Below are 19,869 nucleotides of genomic sequence, written 5' to 3'. Positions count from 1 at the left end.
TGTTCCAGTCGCTTCTGCCAGAGTGAAAGCTACAGTGAAGACTGGGAAAAATTAGCAGAGCATTGAATGTAACTGTAGATTTAAAATGAGAAGTTGCTTGAGTTGAGCTCTCAAACAACATGTGTGGAACAAACCTGATGAGCTGCAGTGGAGCATTTAGGAAAAGTTCTGTAGAGAAGTCAAAGGTAATTTAGTTAGGAACTTTCTAAATACAGAAACATGTTGTCTCCTTTAAATTAATACTGTTCTTGTGCCATGGCAGAATCTTTGCCGTGGAAGTTCCCAACTCTCTGGGGAGGATCAAGATGAGCAGGGGCAACTTGTCATTTTCTATGAAGAAGTCATTGAACTCCTAACTGGAATGGAGAACACTCCTGATGTTTTTTCTGTATATTATGTTATGTTGATCAGTACATTTAAAAAGCCTTGGCCAATGAAGCTAATAATGGTAATTTAGGCAGGAACCAGACTGCACCTACAATCAGACCTGCATTTTTTTTTCCCAGTTAGTGTAAATTTTTGTTATAAATTGACATATATGTATACATGTATGTTTGAATGTATTCCAGAGCTTCTGGAATCTGAGCTTAGATACTTAGATACTAAGCTTAGATACTTTGCTTAGGCTGAAAAGAAAAACAAAGCAAACAATCAACCAACCGAAAACAAAATAAAACTAATCCTAAATGAGATTTTTCTGAAAGTAAGGACAAGGAAAAATGTGTAGTTTTGGCAGTATCATCCTCTGGTTGTGTTTTCAGTGACAGCCTGTTTACCTGCTCTTTCAGTGAGGAGAGGACAGCTACTGCACACAAGTGTACCCCTTGCTGTCCTTGTTCTGGGCATGCTCAGAGTTCTGGGAGTTACCCTTCACAGAAGCTTGATAGACCCTTGATCTTGCTTGCAGTCTAACTCTAACTACAGACTGTTTAATCAAAGGTATTTGAATGTATAATAGTTAAGAGAGACTTATGAGATTCTATGGGAATTCTGACATCGGCAGACTTACGAAGAAAATGAGTTGCTGGATATTTGCTTATGTCAGCTGAAAGTTTTGGGTTGTTGGGCAGAACCCAAACCCATTTTCTTTTTTTTTTTTTCTTTCTTAGGTCTATACATTTCGTTGGAGTGAGAAAACAGAAAATACATACTACTCTGAAATCTCTTGAGCAGCTTAATTAAAAACAAATCAGGCTCATTCCTTCATTGCCATGCAAATATATGTGAAATGCAGGAAGTCTAGGGAACATGAATATGTCAGTTCATTATGTAATAGCAGTGAGCTTAAGTTCAAAATCCTTCTGCAATAAACATCATTCACTCTCCAAAAGAAAGGAAGGTTCTCAGAAGCAAACAAAACCTATTTTAATGAAATTAGGTTTCTGGACAAAGCTATTCCATAATTATTATACAAGTAGGTTTCATTATGTTGAATGATTGTTTCTTGAGGAACTGTCTTCATGGACTATTAGTTGATGGCATATTGTTTTATTGAATCACTCAATGTCTATTAGTGTTCTTTTAGAAGAAAAGGATTTAATTCTGTTGATCGGAAACCAAAAGAAGTAATTCAGGAACTTTTTCTATTTTCATTTTTTTCTGTACTTTCAATTTTCTTTTGCTATTTCTAGTCATCACTAATATATGATACAAATATACCAGGTAATAAACCTGGTAACATTTAGTGGATTTCTAGAGGTTCTCTGTACTCAACCTGGACAAGAGATGTAGGTATTCATGAAGCAGGGTTTTGCCCCTTAATATCGTTGTTGTTTTTTTCTTTTTTTCTAGAAAGCCAGTTATGTATGCATTCCCTCTGAATGAGAACTTAAATTTCAGAAAGGTCATAGAACTGAAGTCTTCATCTGAAAGCACATCCTCTAACTCTAGAGTCCCCGTTAGAGACTTCGCTGTGGCTCATTTATTGATATGCCAGATACCATCCTATTGGACAGCAGAATTAATGTCTAGGATGGAAAAAAAAGTCATAGAAATCAGGGGTTGGAAGAGACCTTAAAAGATCATCTAGTCCAATCCCCCTGCCAGATCAGGAACACCTGGATCAGGAGTTCCAGGTGGGCTTTGAATGTCTCCATAGGAGGAGACCCCACAACCTCTCCAAGCAGCCCATACCAGTGTGTGTTACCCTTATTTTGAAGAAGTTTTTTCTCGTATTTGTGTGGAACCTTCTGTGTTCCAGCTTGCACCCATTGCCTCTTGTCCTATCGTTGGATGTCGCTGAGAAGAGCCTAGCTTCAGTCTCCTTACACTTACTCTTTACATATTTATAAACATTAATGAGGTCACAAGGTTTTAAATAAAATATCTTTAAGGAATGCTAGAAGTATATTGCAGATACTTTTTGCAATCATAGTAACTTGGTGATTTTTGCATCCAGTATTCCTGGAGCACCTTTTGAGAAATATTTGCACCACCTTATTTTCACGCACACTCCATAAGCTTAGTAGTTTTTAAAGCGATTAATAGGAAGAATATGTAGTGAAAGCAACTTTAAAGGTATATGAAAAGTTCAGTTTTAATCAGCAAAAAATAATTCATCGTTTAGGACTCTTCATTTTGCATGTGAGAGATTAAATCCTAAGTTTCTAAAAGGGATTTTTCATTTCTTTTTGGTGCAGTTGCAAGGGAATTGAAAATATAGATAACGTACCAGTATTGTATTTAAAACCAAAAAAAGTCAACAACAACAAAACCCTAAGTTTTCATTTGTTATGGAATTTTATATCATTTTTACCTTTTTGTAAATTTCAGCTCAAGTCAGTTTTCTTCTATCTATAAAGTCTTAAAAAATGAATTTTGTGGTCAAGTTGATCATTATAACTTTTCAAATTCTCCCTAGTTCAGGTAAAGCACCAAACCTTGAATTTCTTTTTTCATTAACGATTCTGTGACATGAAATACAAACAAAACAGAAGCAATTTGTGTGTGTTTGTGTGTGTCTGTGCTTGAAAGTAATATTATCTCTGGAAGAATATCACGTTGGTAATGTTTTATTATGTTTTCCATTTGATTTTAATTATTTATTTTTCATATTATAACTATTGAATAAAGTAATCCATCTGTACAATATACAAATTTTCCAGCTGATTGCCTAGTTTGAGGAGAAAACTTCAATGTGATGGTCTGCAACAGGATTAAGTTTCCACTGTCACTGCATTATTTTATTTTATTATTTTTTTTTTTTACGGAAGCTCTTTTCTTTCTCCATAAGGCTTTTGCAGTTTGGCACTTAGAATTATGAGGGTTAATTGTCAATGGAAATCATATCCAGTTTCATATCCTATTTCTAAATCATTGTTGTAGATGCCTGTACCTTAGAAAGTATGCTTTGCAATCTTGGAGAAGTAGTCAGTGCAGCAGTTGGGTGTAATCGGGTTTCAGTCATTTGAAGAGATGGGTTAAATTTTATCTTTTGCATGTTGCTGCCTCCTCACTGATTTCACTGATACCCATAGTTATGAGACCAAAAGAATATTCTAATCCCCAAATTCTCTGACAAAACGCACTGAAACCTGAACTGAGAAATTGGTTTTAGCTGCTGAAAGGGGATTCCATAGAAAACACTGGAGCTCTCAAGATTGGTTGCTTATGGAAACATGAGAGAATGCTAACAAATAATTTATCACAACTTCCCTGCCTCTGACAAGAGGGAGTTAGAGATGAGAAAATAGAAAGTACCCATTTGACAGCTTCAGCCCTTTTAGAATCTTTTTTTCTGTTTCTATCTTGCTGTAAAGAGGCTGCCAAGGATAACAGGTTTAAGAATTATCCCATCGTGAAGCGAAGGTTATTTATTGTAATCTTCGTGCCTGCAACAGTAAATCATACTTGGCACCAGCAGAAGATGAGAAACTCGGTCCAAAGTCAATTAGCATGTTTTATGAGTACAAAATAAACTTCAGAGTTAATGGGAGTTGCCCATCCTTGTTAAGAGCCTGATTGTCATCTGTACTGAATGTCTGCACTTTCAACTGAAAATAATGGGGTTTGGGGCACATAATGACTTTGTGAAACATATGGGGAGAGAGCAGCTTGGAGGTCTCCATGCACTCACTCCCTCTCTGCCTGAGCACAGCACAAAGATATTCACCTTACTCTAGGAGGGCATGGGAGCAGCCCACGTGGTCCTTTGTCTTTACTGAGTAGCAAGAGTATTTGCCTCTATTTTTCTTCCCTAATCTGATTTCTTTAAGAATGTGATGTTTCAAGTTGTAGGTTAAATAGTAAATAGTAATGGTATATTTATTATGGCATTTTATTTTTTCTTCGTAGTGTAAAACTCTCTCTGGCGTCTGTGACCACATCATCTCGCTCTCTTCTGATCCCCTGGTTTCCCAGTCGGCCCACCTTGAAGTGATCCAGCTTACAAACATCAAGCCAAGTGAAGGGCTGGTAAGAAGTACGCAGTTAATCAAACACATCATCCAGGATAAGAAAGTCATTTAAAAAAAAAAAAAAAAAAAAAAAAAAGAATTTTTTAGACTCTTTTTTTTTCAAGTCTGAAAATAGTTTGATTTCTCATGCAGCTGGGCCAGTAGGGAAGTGTTTTGTATGGCTGACCAATGTATGCGAAAATTTAGTGAACAAGAAGAAATGAATGAGGAGTTCTTGCCATTTATACCCGCTTCTAAGAAATGGTTCAGATTGTTCTAGCATCTTTAAGTCTGGAGGGATTTAAATTACTAAGATCAACTCAACCAAGAAGTTTGCGTGAGCTTATGTACAAAAACTGTCAAATTCTGGAATATGCCTCAGAGTATCTCAGGGATATAAAGCTGTTTTGTATGTTATCCAGAGGCTGTGCAGCACTGCTGAAAGTAGCTTATTGAATTTTATAGCAAGAACTCTGCACGCTTAATCAGGTGGTTGTAAAGGCTCAGTGCAGTCAGCCTGTGTTTGCTGCTCAAGAGTTGACTTGTATCTTTTGTTTGCGGCATCCGGCGCTTGTTGCATGAAGAACACAACAGATAACAATTACAGCTGTACTGCTTGCATTACTACTAATATCTCTTCCCACAATCCTTGGAGAAAGCAGGTGATTAAAGTACAGTTAACCATTTTCTGCCTAATGAAATAACTTTTGCAGCTTAAGCCCAAGTTTATTCTTATTCCATTTACTTAAATAAGAGAAATCACTGCTGTGCTCTTCTCTGCAGTAGGTTTCTAAGTTGTTGTTTGGATGGTGTAGTTTTAGAGTATTCTAGCTTGTGGGTTTGTTGTATTAGAGTTTGGGTTTGTTTGGTTTTTCTTTCTTTCTTTCTTTTTTTTCTTTTTTTTTTTTTTTTTGCAAATTTGGTATGCCAAAGTATTTAGATTAATTATACACTAAGCTAATTTTCCCCTCTTCTGGTTAACTATGATTACAGTATAAGTAAAAAAGCACTTTTGGATAAGTATGTATTGCCCCATACTGTTTTTCTGGTCTACTATTTGTTCTCTCCTCCACCACTGGCTTTCTTTTTCTTTCTGAATGCATTTCAGAATGTTCCTCCAAGATTTCAGCTTTCCATGGACTTTCTACTCTCTCTCTTTTCTCCTGTAATTTTCTCACTCTTCTGCCAGCTCACTACAGTCAACCTTTCTAAATCTTCTGTTGTAATGAAGAAATGTTTTTCCTCTTTCTCTCAGCCACCTCTTTTGGAGTTCTGCCAAATTTTCTTAGCTTTTCCTTATTTCTTTACCGTTCTGCCTTGTGACTGTGTTGTTGTTTGTTTTTTACTTATTTAAGCCTAAGGACAGTGATATCCCCAGTTACTGAAAAATGATAAGACCAATATTTTATATAAACAAGGACAAGATTCTGTTCCTGCTTGCCAGATGATGAGATAAATAATCTCTTGCCCCTCTGTTTTCTACCCTCTGTCTGTCTTGTCTGGTACCATTTTTAGTTTTTTTTAGTAAATGTCTGTGATCAAACTGAACAGGGTCTTGATGCTGACCCACATCATTATCATTTAAAAAACAATTGTATGTATTAAAAAAATTGGGAAGTACCTGTTATGCAGTGTACAGACTTTAGAAGGACACAAACCTGCTTTGATAGAATGAACATTTTTTCCCTTTTATGCTTCCCTATATGTGGCTCTTCTCTTGCCCTGTATTGTGCTGGCTTCTTTAGACTGTGAGCTCTCCAGAGCAGGAATCAAGAACTACATGTTTTGCACCAAAAGGTGCATATTGTACCTGTTTGTTACAGTCTTACGAACAGATTTATTGTCAGGTTGTTCTTGGGGCTTTGTACAAAAGTTTTGTTTCCAGGCTACTGATATTTTATTTATTCATTTAACTAATATCTTTCAGTTAAGATAAAGCGCTCCGTGTATCATTTTAGGAAGTAAAGGTGGAGTCTGCAGTTTTAATAGTGTTTGTACGTCACAAGCAGAGTGAATGTGAAGCTCAATAACTTCTGGACCTTCTTCCAGGATTCATGAAATGTTGGAGATGGAAAATGGATTATTGTCAACTGTATTCTACATTTTGGACCCACATGACAGTTCTTTGTTGGCCTTACTGCACACTAAATAAAGTCTTCTATAAAGATGGAAAGAGTTCAAGGAGAAAGCATGGATGACTGTTGACTTGGAAGATGTTTTGTCATCTAGCATAAGTGGCATGTTTAAAATGTCTTGAATTTAATATCTAAGAAGAGGAAACAGATCAGGGAATGAAAAAGAAGAAAAATAAAAGTAAAATTTGGAAAACAATGCTATTTCTCTAAAATAATATGGCAAATATAAGGTGGAATAGAGAAAATGGTTGGAGCTTTTACAACATTAAAGAAATAACAACACTATCAGTATGTTTTAATCAACATGCACAGTTTTTTTACTATATTTGAACTGTTTTTGTGGAATTGTAATTATCAGAAGGAAGAGGTAAATTTGCTACATACAATGTCTTATTAAAATTAGAAAACGGTTATCAGGAAATGAACTAGTCTGGGAAGGATGTTCTTTGGATGTGATAGGGAGAAATTCTGGTGTATTGGGTAAAGCTTATGTGAAACATGGGTGAGTTTTGGTATTGCTCTTCATCTTTTTTTTCCCTCCTTTCTTTTTCCCTAATCTGCCCACGTGAATGACTGCATATGTGTTCACAAATGGGTGTTGCTGCAGAAAGAGATGCATCCTGCAGTGATTGTGAAGTAAGAGTGAAAGGGGATCTGTCAGAGTATAAAATTCTTCTAAAAATTGTTTCATCTGTAACACTAAGTAGAATCCAGTTTTCTGTATTTTTCCCATACTGATTCTATCTAAGCAATCCAGTCTTATTTCTATAATATAATTTGCCAGGAAACAGACCTAAAAATATTAGTTTGACTAAAAACAAGTTTGTTTAGTAAAGAAACAGAATACTACACAACTACTGTTAGACAAGAAGCAAGTTATAGATAGCACTTTTCTTTGGAGGTTTTTCTTCAATGGTGCCTTTTCTTTCACTTTTTTTAAATACAGAACAATGCTGGAGAACTATGGCACACATTAGGCAGAAAATCAAATATAAACAGGAGAAACTGTAACTAGTCAGTTAACGTGTGTGATAACAAACCTAATGAGTTCTGGGATATGACTTCAAGTTCAAGCTATTCACCTAATTTGCTAGATTTAGAAATGCAAAGGTGAATATACCTAAATATTAGACTGGTTGTTCTTAGTTCCCCTTTGCTTGCTAAAGCAAGCACAAAATGGGCCTGCTATGAGAAAATGCACTTATGAAATAGAAGTTATATGTAGAGAAGAAAAGCTGGTTAAAACTGCACTGGTAGGTGTCCAGTTGGGAAGTATTTTTCAGGCATCTAGTGTACTACTAGTTCTTGATACTTCTCCTCTTATTTGTCTTGAAATGTTGGAGGAGATGATGGGGGGAGAGGAGGGGGAAGGAAGCTGTGAATAGGTTTTTGAGAACTGCTGGGACTTTGGTCTTTACTAATCCTACTTAAGCTGTAGGGCTGAGCTGAGACTCTCAAGTTTACTTTGAGCTGTGTGTTTACTTTTGCACTTTTGGAGCACATTCATGGCTAAAGAGCCAAATGCAGCTTCAGGGGACTGCATTAAGATGTCATCATGGAGAAAGTAAAAACTCATTTACGTACATGAAAAAATGGAATTGATATCTTCTTGTATTTTCCATCCAGTATTGAGTAAATTGAATTAAATGTAAAGCAGGTTCTGTTCTTCCATTCTTTTTTCAAAAAAAAAAAAAAAAAGATTCTTATTTTGAAGGCTTAACTAAAAAATAGTTTGTACTAAGATAAAATGTATTAAGTGGTTTGAAATTGGATTTCTGCCTATAACTGATCATAACAATCTGTGATGTAATGAAGCACAAGTTACCTCATCTTTAATCTAGGAATTTGTTTGTTCTTGTGTTCTTGTTTATTCCCAGTGTGGATACTGTAGTCATCTTAGTAATATAAAATGCATTATTTTTCCTTTTATAAGAATCCCTTAGTTTAAAGAAGTTCTTAGGATCTTTGGCATTGTCTTTGAATATGTAAGCTGTGTATCTGCCAATTTGTTTTAGTGGAAAGAATGGTACATGCTAATCACTAAGAGTCCTGTTGATACTATGCAGCCAAAAGGAGGCAGGGAGGAAAAACTGTAAACATTTTTGGTATTCTTTCATTTCAGATGAAGTGTGTCCTATCTCTTTTCTCTACCGTTTCTGATGCATGATTCACTTAAAGCAAGCAGTGGGGGAGTGTGTGTGTGGAGGGGTAGCTCATCTTCCATTGCATTTCTTTTGGAAATGGCAAAATGTTACTTCTCCCCATTTAAAAGCTGTTTTGTAAACAGATTGGTGTTGTTTTTTTTTTTTTTTCAAATAATGTGGCATAGTATCAGTGTAACATTTCTTCTTAACTTTGTATATGCAGAATTTGTTTATTACAGCTTCTCTTCTATGTGCGCAGTGTCTTGATTTTAGCCTTTAAAGAAAAAAATTCAAAAAATCTTTATCCTCTTTTGCTTCTTGAAGTTCTTTTAGATTTCTAGGAAAGATTGGTTGGATGCAAAGTTCACTACTCCAAATAGCATACTTAGATGACTTTACCATCCTTCAGAATAATGCATGAAAGTTAACATTGTGTGAAACTTTATCCTATGCTTTCATTTTGATATTTAACTTGAAAGCAGTAACTTATTGTCAGTAAAAACAAAATTGTGACTTCCTTCAGATAATGCTCTGTGTGAACCTGACTCATAATTCCTGCCAGCGCTGTGGTTTCAACTGTTGCTGTGTTGCAGGGTGTCTGGTCAGGTCACTTAGATCGCAATCTTAAGAGTGATTTTATGCTTTTTTCTGTTGGTTTGGGGTAGGGATTAGAAACAACAACAAAAAACAAAATAAACAAAATCCCAACAAACAAACCCCCAAAAAACCCACACCTCAAAAACATGTCAGCCTTTTATGTGACTCATTACTCTGTCTTCAAAATGCGTGTATATTAGTGTTTCCCTACCTCACAGGGGTGTTGTGAGGATAACTGTATAAGAAATGTCTGTTCTGTATTTGATATAACTGAGGAAACCATGTTCATGAAGACAATCAATGGAATGTTATCTAAGGTGGATAGAGAAGGTAGAAGGTGAAAAATAATGTTAGGGATCCTATCTGCCTATCTCCTATCTGCCTGAGAGAACAAATCCTTCTTTTGTGCTCTTCCAGCTGTGGCAGCCCAATATGACAACTAGATTTGATGCTCTTATTGTCACACAGAATCATAAAGGTTGGAAAAGACCTCTAAGATCATCTAGTCCAACCATCTACCTGCTACCAATGCTACTCGCTAAATTGTATTTCTTAGTACTCCATCTACATTTGTTGAACACTTCCAGGGGTAGTGACTTAACCACCTCCCTGCGCAGCCTGTTCCAGTGCTTTACCACTCTTTCAGGGATGAAGTTTTTCCTAATATTGTGCAGAGCAAAATAAAAGTTAGTTTTGAGTGTTACGTCCTGATAAATGCTTTTTTTTTTTTTTTTTTTTTTCCTGGTTGTGATGGCACCACTTTAAGGAATACTTCCTCTTTTCCACTATTAAAATGTTTATGAATTCTGGTCCCAAATTAGATTAGTTCAAATGGATAAGTCATCTTTGCCTCTTTACCATATGTCACTGGTATATGCAGCCTGTTCATCAACTAGAAGCAGGTTTCTTTGTAGCGCTCTGCTTAAGAGGAGAAAAAGGTGATGATGGAGATAACGTTTACTTGAGTGCTCAGTATTTTCTTGCTTACTTTGAAGTAGTTAAGGAAAGAGAACTACCTCAGAAATTGCTAAACATGCAGTGTATGTAAATTCCCTCCTTTTTCCTTTTTAAAAAAATTATTTTAGAGATTGCTATAAAAATGTTGTAATTTTAACTTGATGAAAAAACAAATTTGAGGCACTGTCCCAAAGTACCCATGTAGGAACTTGTAACTGTCCATAAGCTATCCCTTTGCTTCCATAGTTTATGAAAGAAGTGGCTATGCTAATAAAGTTGATGTTTAAGTTGTCATAATTGAGTTTTATAGTTGAACTGCTCTCTGAGATGAGTAAAGACAGTCAGAAAGTCTTAGATTCATTTTGCCAGCATGCTTCACAGCATTGGTTATCATTTTGAAAGGTATATTTGTGTGGACTGGACTCTAGTCTTCTGTGGCTTCCAAAGCAAAAGAAAGCCGTGAAGTATTTATGCATGTGACTGTGGTAATTTTAGGCTGCTCTTGCTAATTAGGGCCAGAATCATTTGGGCTGTTGTTTTCTATGCGTGTCAGAGAGACCCGTCATACCCAAATACTAGTTCCTCGTGACCTGTACTAAAAGTCCACTGAATTTGGGGGAAAAAAAGGCTTTTCTTTTAGAGATATGCAAGTTATGTTTGGATGGTGATCATTTGTGAAACACTTTAAAAATTCTTTCCCATGATGTCTTTTTCTTAGGGTATGTACATTAAGTCAACATATGATGGTCTCCATGTAATTACTGGAACAACAGAAAATGTAAGTATTGTTAATACTGTATGTACAGGCCTGGAAGCCTTTCTGACATTACTTGTGGTTTATGCTTTCCCTTTGCTATAGACTACATTTTGCTTGTGAAAGTGTGCTAGTTGGCTGTTGAGGACCAGTAGCATGTTGGGCAGCAGAAATGCTTTTGCTTGTTTATCTCAGAATTGAAACAGTAGTTCTCAGCTGAGAACCAGGAGAATCAGTCTTGATTTGTTCTTGTAAGACACCTAAAATGATTCAGTTGATTAAAATAGGAGGTTGTTACCTTGGAGTTCCCTTGCTCTGTGAAAAAAAGTTAAATCTTTGTTATATGTTGATAAAAACGCTGGAGTTTGATGCAGTATTAGAAAATATTAGAAAACAGCTTTTACATTTTCCATATGTCAAACTTTGTTTTGTAATAAATAAGTGCATGGTAGTGAAGACGTGCCTCCACATTGACAAATAAACACATGTTTCTGCATGAACTGAGCAGTGCCTATCGAAAGGAGCACTTTTTACTGGTGTACTAATTCTCACTGAAAGTATTAAACAGCAAGCATAACATGATAGACCAATTTTCAGCTGCTGAAATACAACACCTTTTTGTCCACCATGCGTAGAGTAATAGCATGCTGTTAAGAAATGAACAAGATGATCATTATAAACTTCAGTAAACACAGAACAACCTACTAAACAATACTGAACTGTTTCAAATTTTTTTCAAAATTTTTCTTGTTTGTGAAGATTTTGATGGCACTTTCTTAAAGCTGTCAGAAATGTTTGATTATTAGCGTGTCGTATTGTGGAACTATTTACACACTATTTACAGCTGCTACATCTGATCTTTAGTGAGGCTCTGTGAAAGTCTGAATAGGATAGGAATGCTATTTTATCCCTTCATAGAAATTGCCATCTGATAGTCTTTTTTTTTTTTTTTTTTTTTTCTTTTCGTATGGGCTGGATATCCATGTTTTACCCAGTAAATGATATCTGTTGTAGAACTTCTCAGGATGCTGCCTGTCTTAGAATAAGGAAAGTACATGGAAGTTCACCCTTGAAATAAAAATTGTAGGTACTTATACCTGAAGATCCAAATATTATCAGTAAAATTAGCAAAGCTAAAAAACAATACATAAGCACAGTTGAGCCAACTCTAGAAAGCGTAAGAGAGTATGGTTTTTACAGCTGAATATCTGATTATACAAGGAACCATTTCTCTCTGTAAGTCGCTAATGGTGGTTTTAATTTCCCAGGGGCGATGATAAAAATAATCTTAATGCATTCCCTCAAAACATTTATCTTTTGTGATTCATGAACGTAATTTAGAACCATGTCAGGAAGCATCAGTTATGATGGCTTTTCTGCTTTTGTTACTGACGCTCACTCATTGTAACAGCCCTAAGGTTCTCATAGCAAACCAAGAAACTGCAGTCTGCTATCTAAGGAAACGCCTGTTGTGTGCTAAAACGTTAGTGAAAATGAGTTGTGCCTTAGGGAAAGTAAAGTGTGTGTCTTCTTTTAAACACACAGTTGCTAGCCACTTCATTTAATAAAGAAGTAACATGATTGTGATAGATGTGAGGAGAAACATCTAAACAGCGTGGTCGGCGTAAGGTGGTGATGATGCAGATTCAATCTGACTCATTGATCCTGTCTTGTTTACCACTTATGGTGCAGTTGAAGTTCTAGAAAAACTCTAGTCCAAATTCTCTACCTTCTGAACAAAAGTTTACAGCCTTTATCTTTCCAATTGTGCTCATTGTGATAAGACATTGGCACAGCTTTTTATCTGACAGGTTCCTGACAGATCACAGGGAAACAGTTGTCTTTGTAATAAACATAGTAGTATGGCAATACTAGCTGCCTAATCTAACATAGCATTTTAATTCACAGTTCTGCTTTCTCTGTTTGCAATTTGAAGTTTTTGTGGTTCAGCTACAAAACCATTAAGAATTTGCATCTTGCCATTCAGTATTAGAAGCCATCTTTCCCAACAGAGCAGTTCTACAATTGAGATTAGTGGAGCTCTGAGTCTTGAAATATGAGAGGCCAAGTTTTCTTGCAGGTTATTGCCCTGGAAGAGCTGCTGTCTAGTAATCCTGTAGCATCAAAGCAACATGAGTTTTCTGATTCATGTCTTCCCACTCTTGTTTGAAAATAACAATTCTAAAGGATACATTATTCCAGCAAGAGATTACAGCTTTCATACTGAGTACCCTTCTAGGCCAAATTAGAGACAGTCTTTTAAATGACAAAACAAATATGTCTTCCAAATAAGATCATTTGGTAATTTGTTTTTCTAATAGAAAATAATGTTTTCTAAGAAACATCAGGGGCTTGCATCTACAGCAGGACTATGCTGTAGATATGCTCCCAGTGTTCCCATTCATGGTCTACTGATTGTTGCAGGGTGTACTCAGGGGACAGACCTTTCAAGAGAAGTAATGGGAGCAGGGTTGTATGAGTTGGTCTTTCAGACAGTTTTGGTGTACTAGGGGAATGGGACAAAGACAACATTTAAACTAAAGATCAAAACTAAATGTATTTTGAAGAATAAATTTGATTTTGATTAGCTTGTATGATACGAATGCGATAAGCATCAGCAACAGGTACTTCCATCTGTTCAAGTCCCTGTTAAACTAAATTATTAGCTAACGATGTCATGTGACACAGTATTTCTCCCAGTATTTCTCCCATTAGAGTTTCACAAATGTTTTGCTTAGAGATCAGAAAATTATAATTAAAAAGAAAGTTTATTGATGCTCTTCTATTTTCCTTAAATAGTGGTAAAAAGTTTTATTTCTTAAGATATGTATTCTTGTCAAAAAAGTATTAAGAAATTGAAACTTCTTCATAAAACAACAGCCTCGAGACTCCAGTATAAATGATTTCTCTGTCACGTTGCAGTGTATTCCAAGCATAATTGCAATCATTTATTTGTTTTCTTTACAGTAGACTTTAGACTTTTCCAGTGTGAAGATTCCCGTACATTTTACTGGCTCAGCAAACAGTTTTGTCGAGATTTCAGCTGCAGATGCTGAAGTCAGTACAGGAGAAAGATGATATTGTAATAAAATCCCATTATGTTCAAGGGTGGTGACACAAGATTCACTAGCATAGACATTTTGAAATTCTTAGGTATAAAAATATTGGAGCTAAAATAGTGATATTACACAGCAGGACTGTAAAGATCGTTAGCGGAGTGAATGAGCAGGTGTGAGTGGTGAAGCATCAGACAGAAGGTAGATTCCTGGCGCACAGTTATTAGTGCTAAAATTTTTCCCCCAAGAAATAGTGCCAAACAGCCAAGGCAGCTTTTCTTTATGTAAATAAAATTACACTTCTACCAGCCTAGCTTGACTTAGGATGCTCTGAACAATGCCTCCTAGAACTGTGTTGTGGATGACCTATCTTTTAGGCACATATTTCTCTTGGATTTCTGTATTTCTTTTAAACACCATTCTTAATCTAAGCCATGATGCACGTGGGATTGCATTAGAAAGTCATAGCACAGCTATGGAACACATATTTTGAACATGGAATGTCGTACACAGGGTATCACAAACCACTTTGCAGCCTTGGTGCATGTTATCAAGACTATGTGTTATCTTACCTGAAAATTAATTTTCTTTATTCCGTTAGAATTCATAGCAGCTATTTGAAAATCTGCTCCTGAGCAACATGTTGATTTTTTTTTTTCAGACTGTCAGTTTCAACTGCTGCCTTTCAGTTGATTAAGTGACTTTATAGGCTGGAGGCTACAGTATTGAGAGAAAAATAGAATTGTCACTCTACAAAAAGCTTAAGGAAGTTATTTTCCTTCAAACATAAGGGTTTTGTTTGTTTGTTTGTTTTTGCCTCAGAAAACAGTTGGTCTACTGTAAATATAGATAGTAGAAGAGGATAAAGGTTGTTCTGTTGATTGTTTTTTTTTTGTTGTGTGTTTTGTGGGTAGTTTTTTTTTTTGGGGGGGGGGAGGCAAAAGCAAAGAACAAAGCTACTTTGCTTCTTGAAAGTGTTATCTTAGGATTGTATTGCTTTTTGCAATACTTCAGTACTTTCACCATAATAATGACTGAGACACTAAGTTACCGTGTAACTTATATGATCTTCCTGCATGGTACCTAGCCTAAACTTCTCTTCTTTGTGTGCTCTTTTAAGAACAGTCATTTACTGAAGTTCTTTTGAATCTATTAAAATATTTAAAAGTAACTCAAAAGGCAATGTTGGGATATTTGTTCATGAAGCAATTTCAAATTCACCTTGATAGGTTCTTAACTATCTGTTAAGACTTAAGAGTTATCAGGTACCTTTGCGTGGAATGAAATGATAAAGAAATTTTTAAGACTTGATTATCCTTTAATAATATATATATATATTCATAGCTTCCTTTACAGTTGATTGTATTGTGTACAATAGTACATGTTATTTTTCACCAACAACAATGAATTGATTTATTAAACATTTCTTTAATTGTTCGTTTCACACTGGAATTTGTGTAATTATCAATCTAACCCGATTTACATACCTTAGCAATCATACTGCTGAAAGAGAGATGATGACCAGTAAGGACTGTATTCTTTATCATCTCTTTTATTTTAAATTCAGTCACCTGCAGATCGGTGCAAGAAAATCCATGCTGGAGATGAAGTGATTCAAGTTAACCACCAAACTGTGGTATGTATAACTATGTTCTGTGTCAATTGCAGTTAGAGGTGTCATGGCGCATCAGTATATGTATGGAAGGAATGTGTAGAAAAATGTGTTTTTATAAATCTTTACTTATTTTAACATCTTTTCTCTTCTGATAATGCGTAATTCTCAAGTTCTTAAGTTAAGACCTAAACATCTGAGTATCACTGGAGTTATTGTGAAATCAGACTAGTTAATGGCCGCTTGGGAGATATGGTAGGGTTTTCTGCTTATCTATGCTCTGTTAATTAACAGTTTTAGTGTGATAGAAGGCTTGATTTGAAGGCATGCAGGGAAAATGAAACTATTGTGATCTTGTGTATCTACGGTCAAGGTTAACTTGTAGAAACTGGGAAACTTTTATTTTTCTAAATCTACTGGGATATGTAGAAAGTGGCTTTCAAGAACAACAGCAGTTTAAATTCCTACATTGTGTCAAGGATGCTTAGCTTAGCATGAATACAATTTTTCAGACGTGAAAAGATGAGATAAATATCTTGGATATGATATGCAAATATAACTAATACCAGGCAAATTGATTTCTCTGTGAACGGATGTATGAAGTCCATGATGACTTCAAGATTGGTTTAACTAACTAAGGTAAACAGAAAAGAGCAGATTATCAGTATAGAAAGTAGCTATTCTTTGTCCCAAGTATAAGCTTTATTAAAGATTTATGAGTCAGTTTAGGGTATTAATTACGTATGTCCTTGCAAACAATTTAAATGATAGAAAATGATCCTAGATTTCCATTATTAATACAGCAATCATTTGTTAAAAGTATGTTTCATCATTTCCCATAGGGTTCCTCTTGTAGCTTTAGGCCACTGTACATCATGTCAGCTCTTCTGCACAAATTAGTATAATATTTCAGCATACCCTCCAGCTAAGTGATATCAAATATACTGTGCGTGTGTGGAACTTAACTGATGAGAAGCTATCTTTTGAACTAGGCAATATAAATTGATAAATCATACCAGATCTGGGTGAATTTTAGTATTTTCCCCCAAGATCATTTCTTCATAAGTGTTGTATGCCATGATTACTTATGTTTGCTGTTGATCACTAATTTGTTTATTTCTTTCTGCATTAAGAAAGCTTACAATGCCAATTTAATATGAAAAATGTTATGAAATACTGTTACACTGTTCATTGCTTACACAAGCTTTTTTTCCCAATAATTTTTGATGGTGCTACACCATAAAAAGTTTGCTTATCAATTTGGAAATTTCCAGTCAACCAGGTATTAATTCTAGTTTTCTTGACATATCTATACTGCATTTATTTGATGAAGTCACCTGATTTTTACTCCTAACACAATTAATAAAAACATTATGACAGGGCTTAAGATGAGCTTTCTTTCATACCTGGATATAATTCTGAATGTAGGATTTAGGTCTTTTAGCTTTTGCATCAGTGAAACTGTATTTTGAGAGGTACGGGAAAGAAAAAGTAAAGCTGATTTTAATTCTAGGAAAAAGGAACATAGGGAGCTTAGAGAAGCTTTTAAGTGGTAACATTTGATGTAGAAGTTATGTATAGAAATAGGCTATATCATACATTTGCGTATTTTCCTTCTTCGTTGTATCAAAAAACAATTGGCAGCTTTGATACTATATACAAGTAACATCCTTGTGTTTTAGTGTTGACTTTCCACAGTAAAACTTAATAACACCTTCCGTATTACCTTTACAAAGGTACTCTACATTCATCCAATTTCTGGAGCCAAAGTATTCAATATTTTCTACAAGTATTGACTCTTAAAATCTATTTTTGGGTTTTTATTTCTTTTGGCAAAAGTTTTAATCAGTTGTTTTGTATGCTATCATGAGGAATTTAACTTACAGTTCTAGGAATCTGTTTTTATGGGAAGTATTCTTGGTTATAGCGATTCTTGCCTTGGTATTGAAGAATTCTGAAGATGTTTCTTTATACTATTTCTGTTTACTGAATTATTTGTTTCAAATTTCATATACTGATCAGTAGTTGCAATCACAAGCAGTTGCTTCTTGTACACATCATGTCAGTATTACACAAGTTACAGAAATAACTACGGGTAGGTCTTGTAAAGTACTGTTCATCTGTAACTATTCTTAGGATAATGTCTTGTACTTGGAGAATCAAGCTTCAAAAAGAAAGAAATGAAACTTCAAAAAATTATTTTAAAGTTCTCTTCTTCCATATTTTCTTCTGTATATTCTATCAAAATTAATACCCAACTTTCAGTACTGTGTGTTTCAAAGTATTAGTATACATATAAGGAGATCCATGTAATTATTTCAAAAATTCAACTTGGTAACTTTTTACCAGATTTACATTTTAATGTAATGAGAATTCTGAAATTAGGCAAATAGTTTAAGTTGACTTAATTTTTTTTAGTACAGACATCCTAATACTGCATGTCAACTAATTTTAAGTTCTCTACTGACATCCTCCCTTTGCTTGCTGCAGTAGTGCTTTATCTTCATCATATTTCATCTGGCAGTGAAATCAAGGGATTTCACATGATTACCCAGGTCTTTTGCTGTGTTGTAAGAAAATATGTGTAACAGGATGTATTTCACTTTTACTGGTAGGAAGTTTGGAATGTAAATATCTTTTGAATTTTTAAAACAAAGAAATAATAAAACTAGGCCTAAAGTCAATTAAAAGTTAATATTCAGAAAAATATCCCTTTTAACTTGTGATTTATTGATGTTAGATAGCTGAATCTTCTGTCAGTTTTGTTGTGCAGGTTAGAGTGTTTTATGTAGCTCTATAACTAAAGGCACAGCTCTTCCATTAGAATTCAAAGGACTGCATTCCCTTAAACTTTCATGTAAATTCCATTTTTAATCTTCTTTAAAAGCCTGACTTTCTAAAACAGTTCCAGGGCAAACTAAAAGGAGTTATTGAGGCAGTTCAGAATTTTCACTGTACTTCGGTGCTCGTGTTTCTTCCCATATTTAATTCAAGAGTGTATTTTGCCTCAAGACAATCTTCCTTTTAGTAAACTGAAAGTGCAGAAACATGAGTTATTACTGTTTGGAGTATTCTTTCTGATTGCATCAATGATAAGTCTGTGCAGAAACTATTGAAAGCAGAAACCATGAGGTATACACTGAGAAGCAGGATTCCTGAATGGCAGGCTGTTGTTCTGTCATCTCCTATGAATAGCTTTTATGTTAAGGAGAAAATTTTTGCATGTTATTTATACCTTAATATAAGTATTATATAGCATGGATTTCATACCATTACGGTATGGCATGATTGATGTGGATTTCCTCAGTTTCTGTTCATTAGCTAAAACTCATCAGAATATATGTAAATAAAGATGATGGGGAAAAAAATTGTTCAGTTTGGCAAAAGTAGGCAAATATAAGCAGTTATTGACCTGTTTCATGTAGAAGCTACTGTGTTTTATGTGTATGGGTTTTTTGGACTCATGTAAGTAACAGCTACTTTTTCTATGGTATGTTCTTTAATGTAGGAACTCCTATGACTCTTGGGAACTGAGCCAGGTCAGAAGGATTTGGCTGTTGAAATTGTTTTTGCATTTACAGTTCAAAAAGTTTGAGATGTTAGTAAAGTTCATCTGAAACATTATGGATGTATTTACAAGACTGGATTTTGCATTTCTGTAAAGCAAGGCATATAGGAAGAGTATGAAATCTTTCCAGATCTTATCCTAACTTAATCATTGTGTAGAAAAAGAAAGAAACAGGTTTTTAAGTTTCAGTGTGCAATGAGCAGGAATTCAACCTCCACAGACTCAGGCTTTGTGGGGAGCTAGCAAGTTCCAGCTGATAGGAAATACTGAACTTGAGGCACATATGGAACTCTGGACTATATGCACATGAAATGAATTTGGAGATATTTGGAGAAAAGCAAACCATAAAAAAACTGTCTTAGAATTTTACAAAAATGTTGCAGATATTTCTATTTGTTCAGTTTTTCTGCATTGTTTCGCAGTTGTTTTTTTTGTTTGGTTGTTTTTTTTTTCCCTCCAGATCTGGGCTTTCTGAATACAGGTATTTCCTATAAGACCTTGTTATTTTGGCTTTGAAGGAAACAATATGTCTAATGAGTCTATGAGGAAAAATGATCTGGAAAATGCAAGGAAGGGGACAGCAGAGGAGATAGCTATCTGAGTCCAAGATTTTGATGTCAAGTGTTTGCAACCTCACAAAACAGCTTCCACT

At 35.1% G+C, this 19,869-nt stretch overlaps 1 protein-coding gene across 7 annotated transcripts in view; it reads left to right on the top strand.

The window, feature by feature from the left end:
- Positions 1–19,869, top strand: part of CNKSR2 (connector enhancer of kinase suppressor of Ras 2) — a 206,467-nt gene that overhangs the window by 80,849 nt on the left and 105,749 nt on the right. For 4 of the 7 annotated variants that reach the window (XM_085210923.1, XM_085210911.1, XM_085210952.1 and 1 more), the window contains exons 6-8: positions 4,294–4,413; positions 10,946–11,005; positions 15,605–15,673. In XM_085210923.1, the coding sequence (XP_085067049.1) occupies positions 4,294–4,413; positions 10,946–11,005; positions 15,605–15,673 (249 nt within the window). The remainder of the gene's footprint in view (positions 1–4,293; positions 4,414–10,945; positions 11,006–15,604; positions 15,674–19,869) is intronic. The other 3 variants (XM_085210931.1, XM_085210919.1, XM_085210940.1) reach the window with 2 other exon arrangements.

Source organism: Meleagris gallopavo, chromosome 1 (genome assembly GCF_905368555.1).
Source record: "Meleagris gallopavo chromosome 1, MGAL_WU_HG_1.1, whole genome shotgun sequence".
Taxonomy (NCBI): domain Eukaryota; kingdom Metazoa; phylum Chordata; class Aves; order Galliformes; family Phasianidae; genus Meleagris; species Meleagris gallopavo.
Note: the sequence above shows the minus strand (reverse complement) of the source record. Positions and strands in the feature narration are given on the sequence as shown.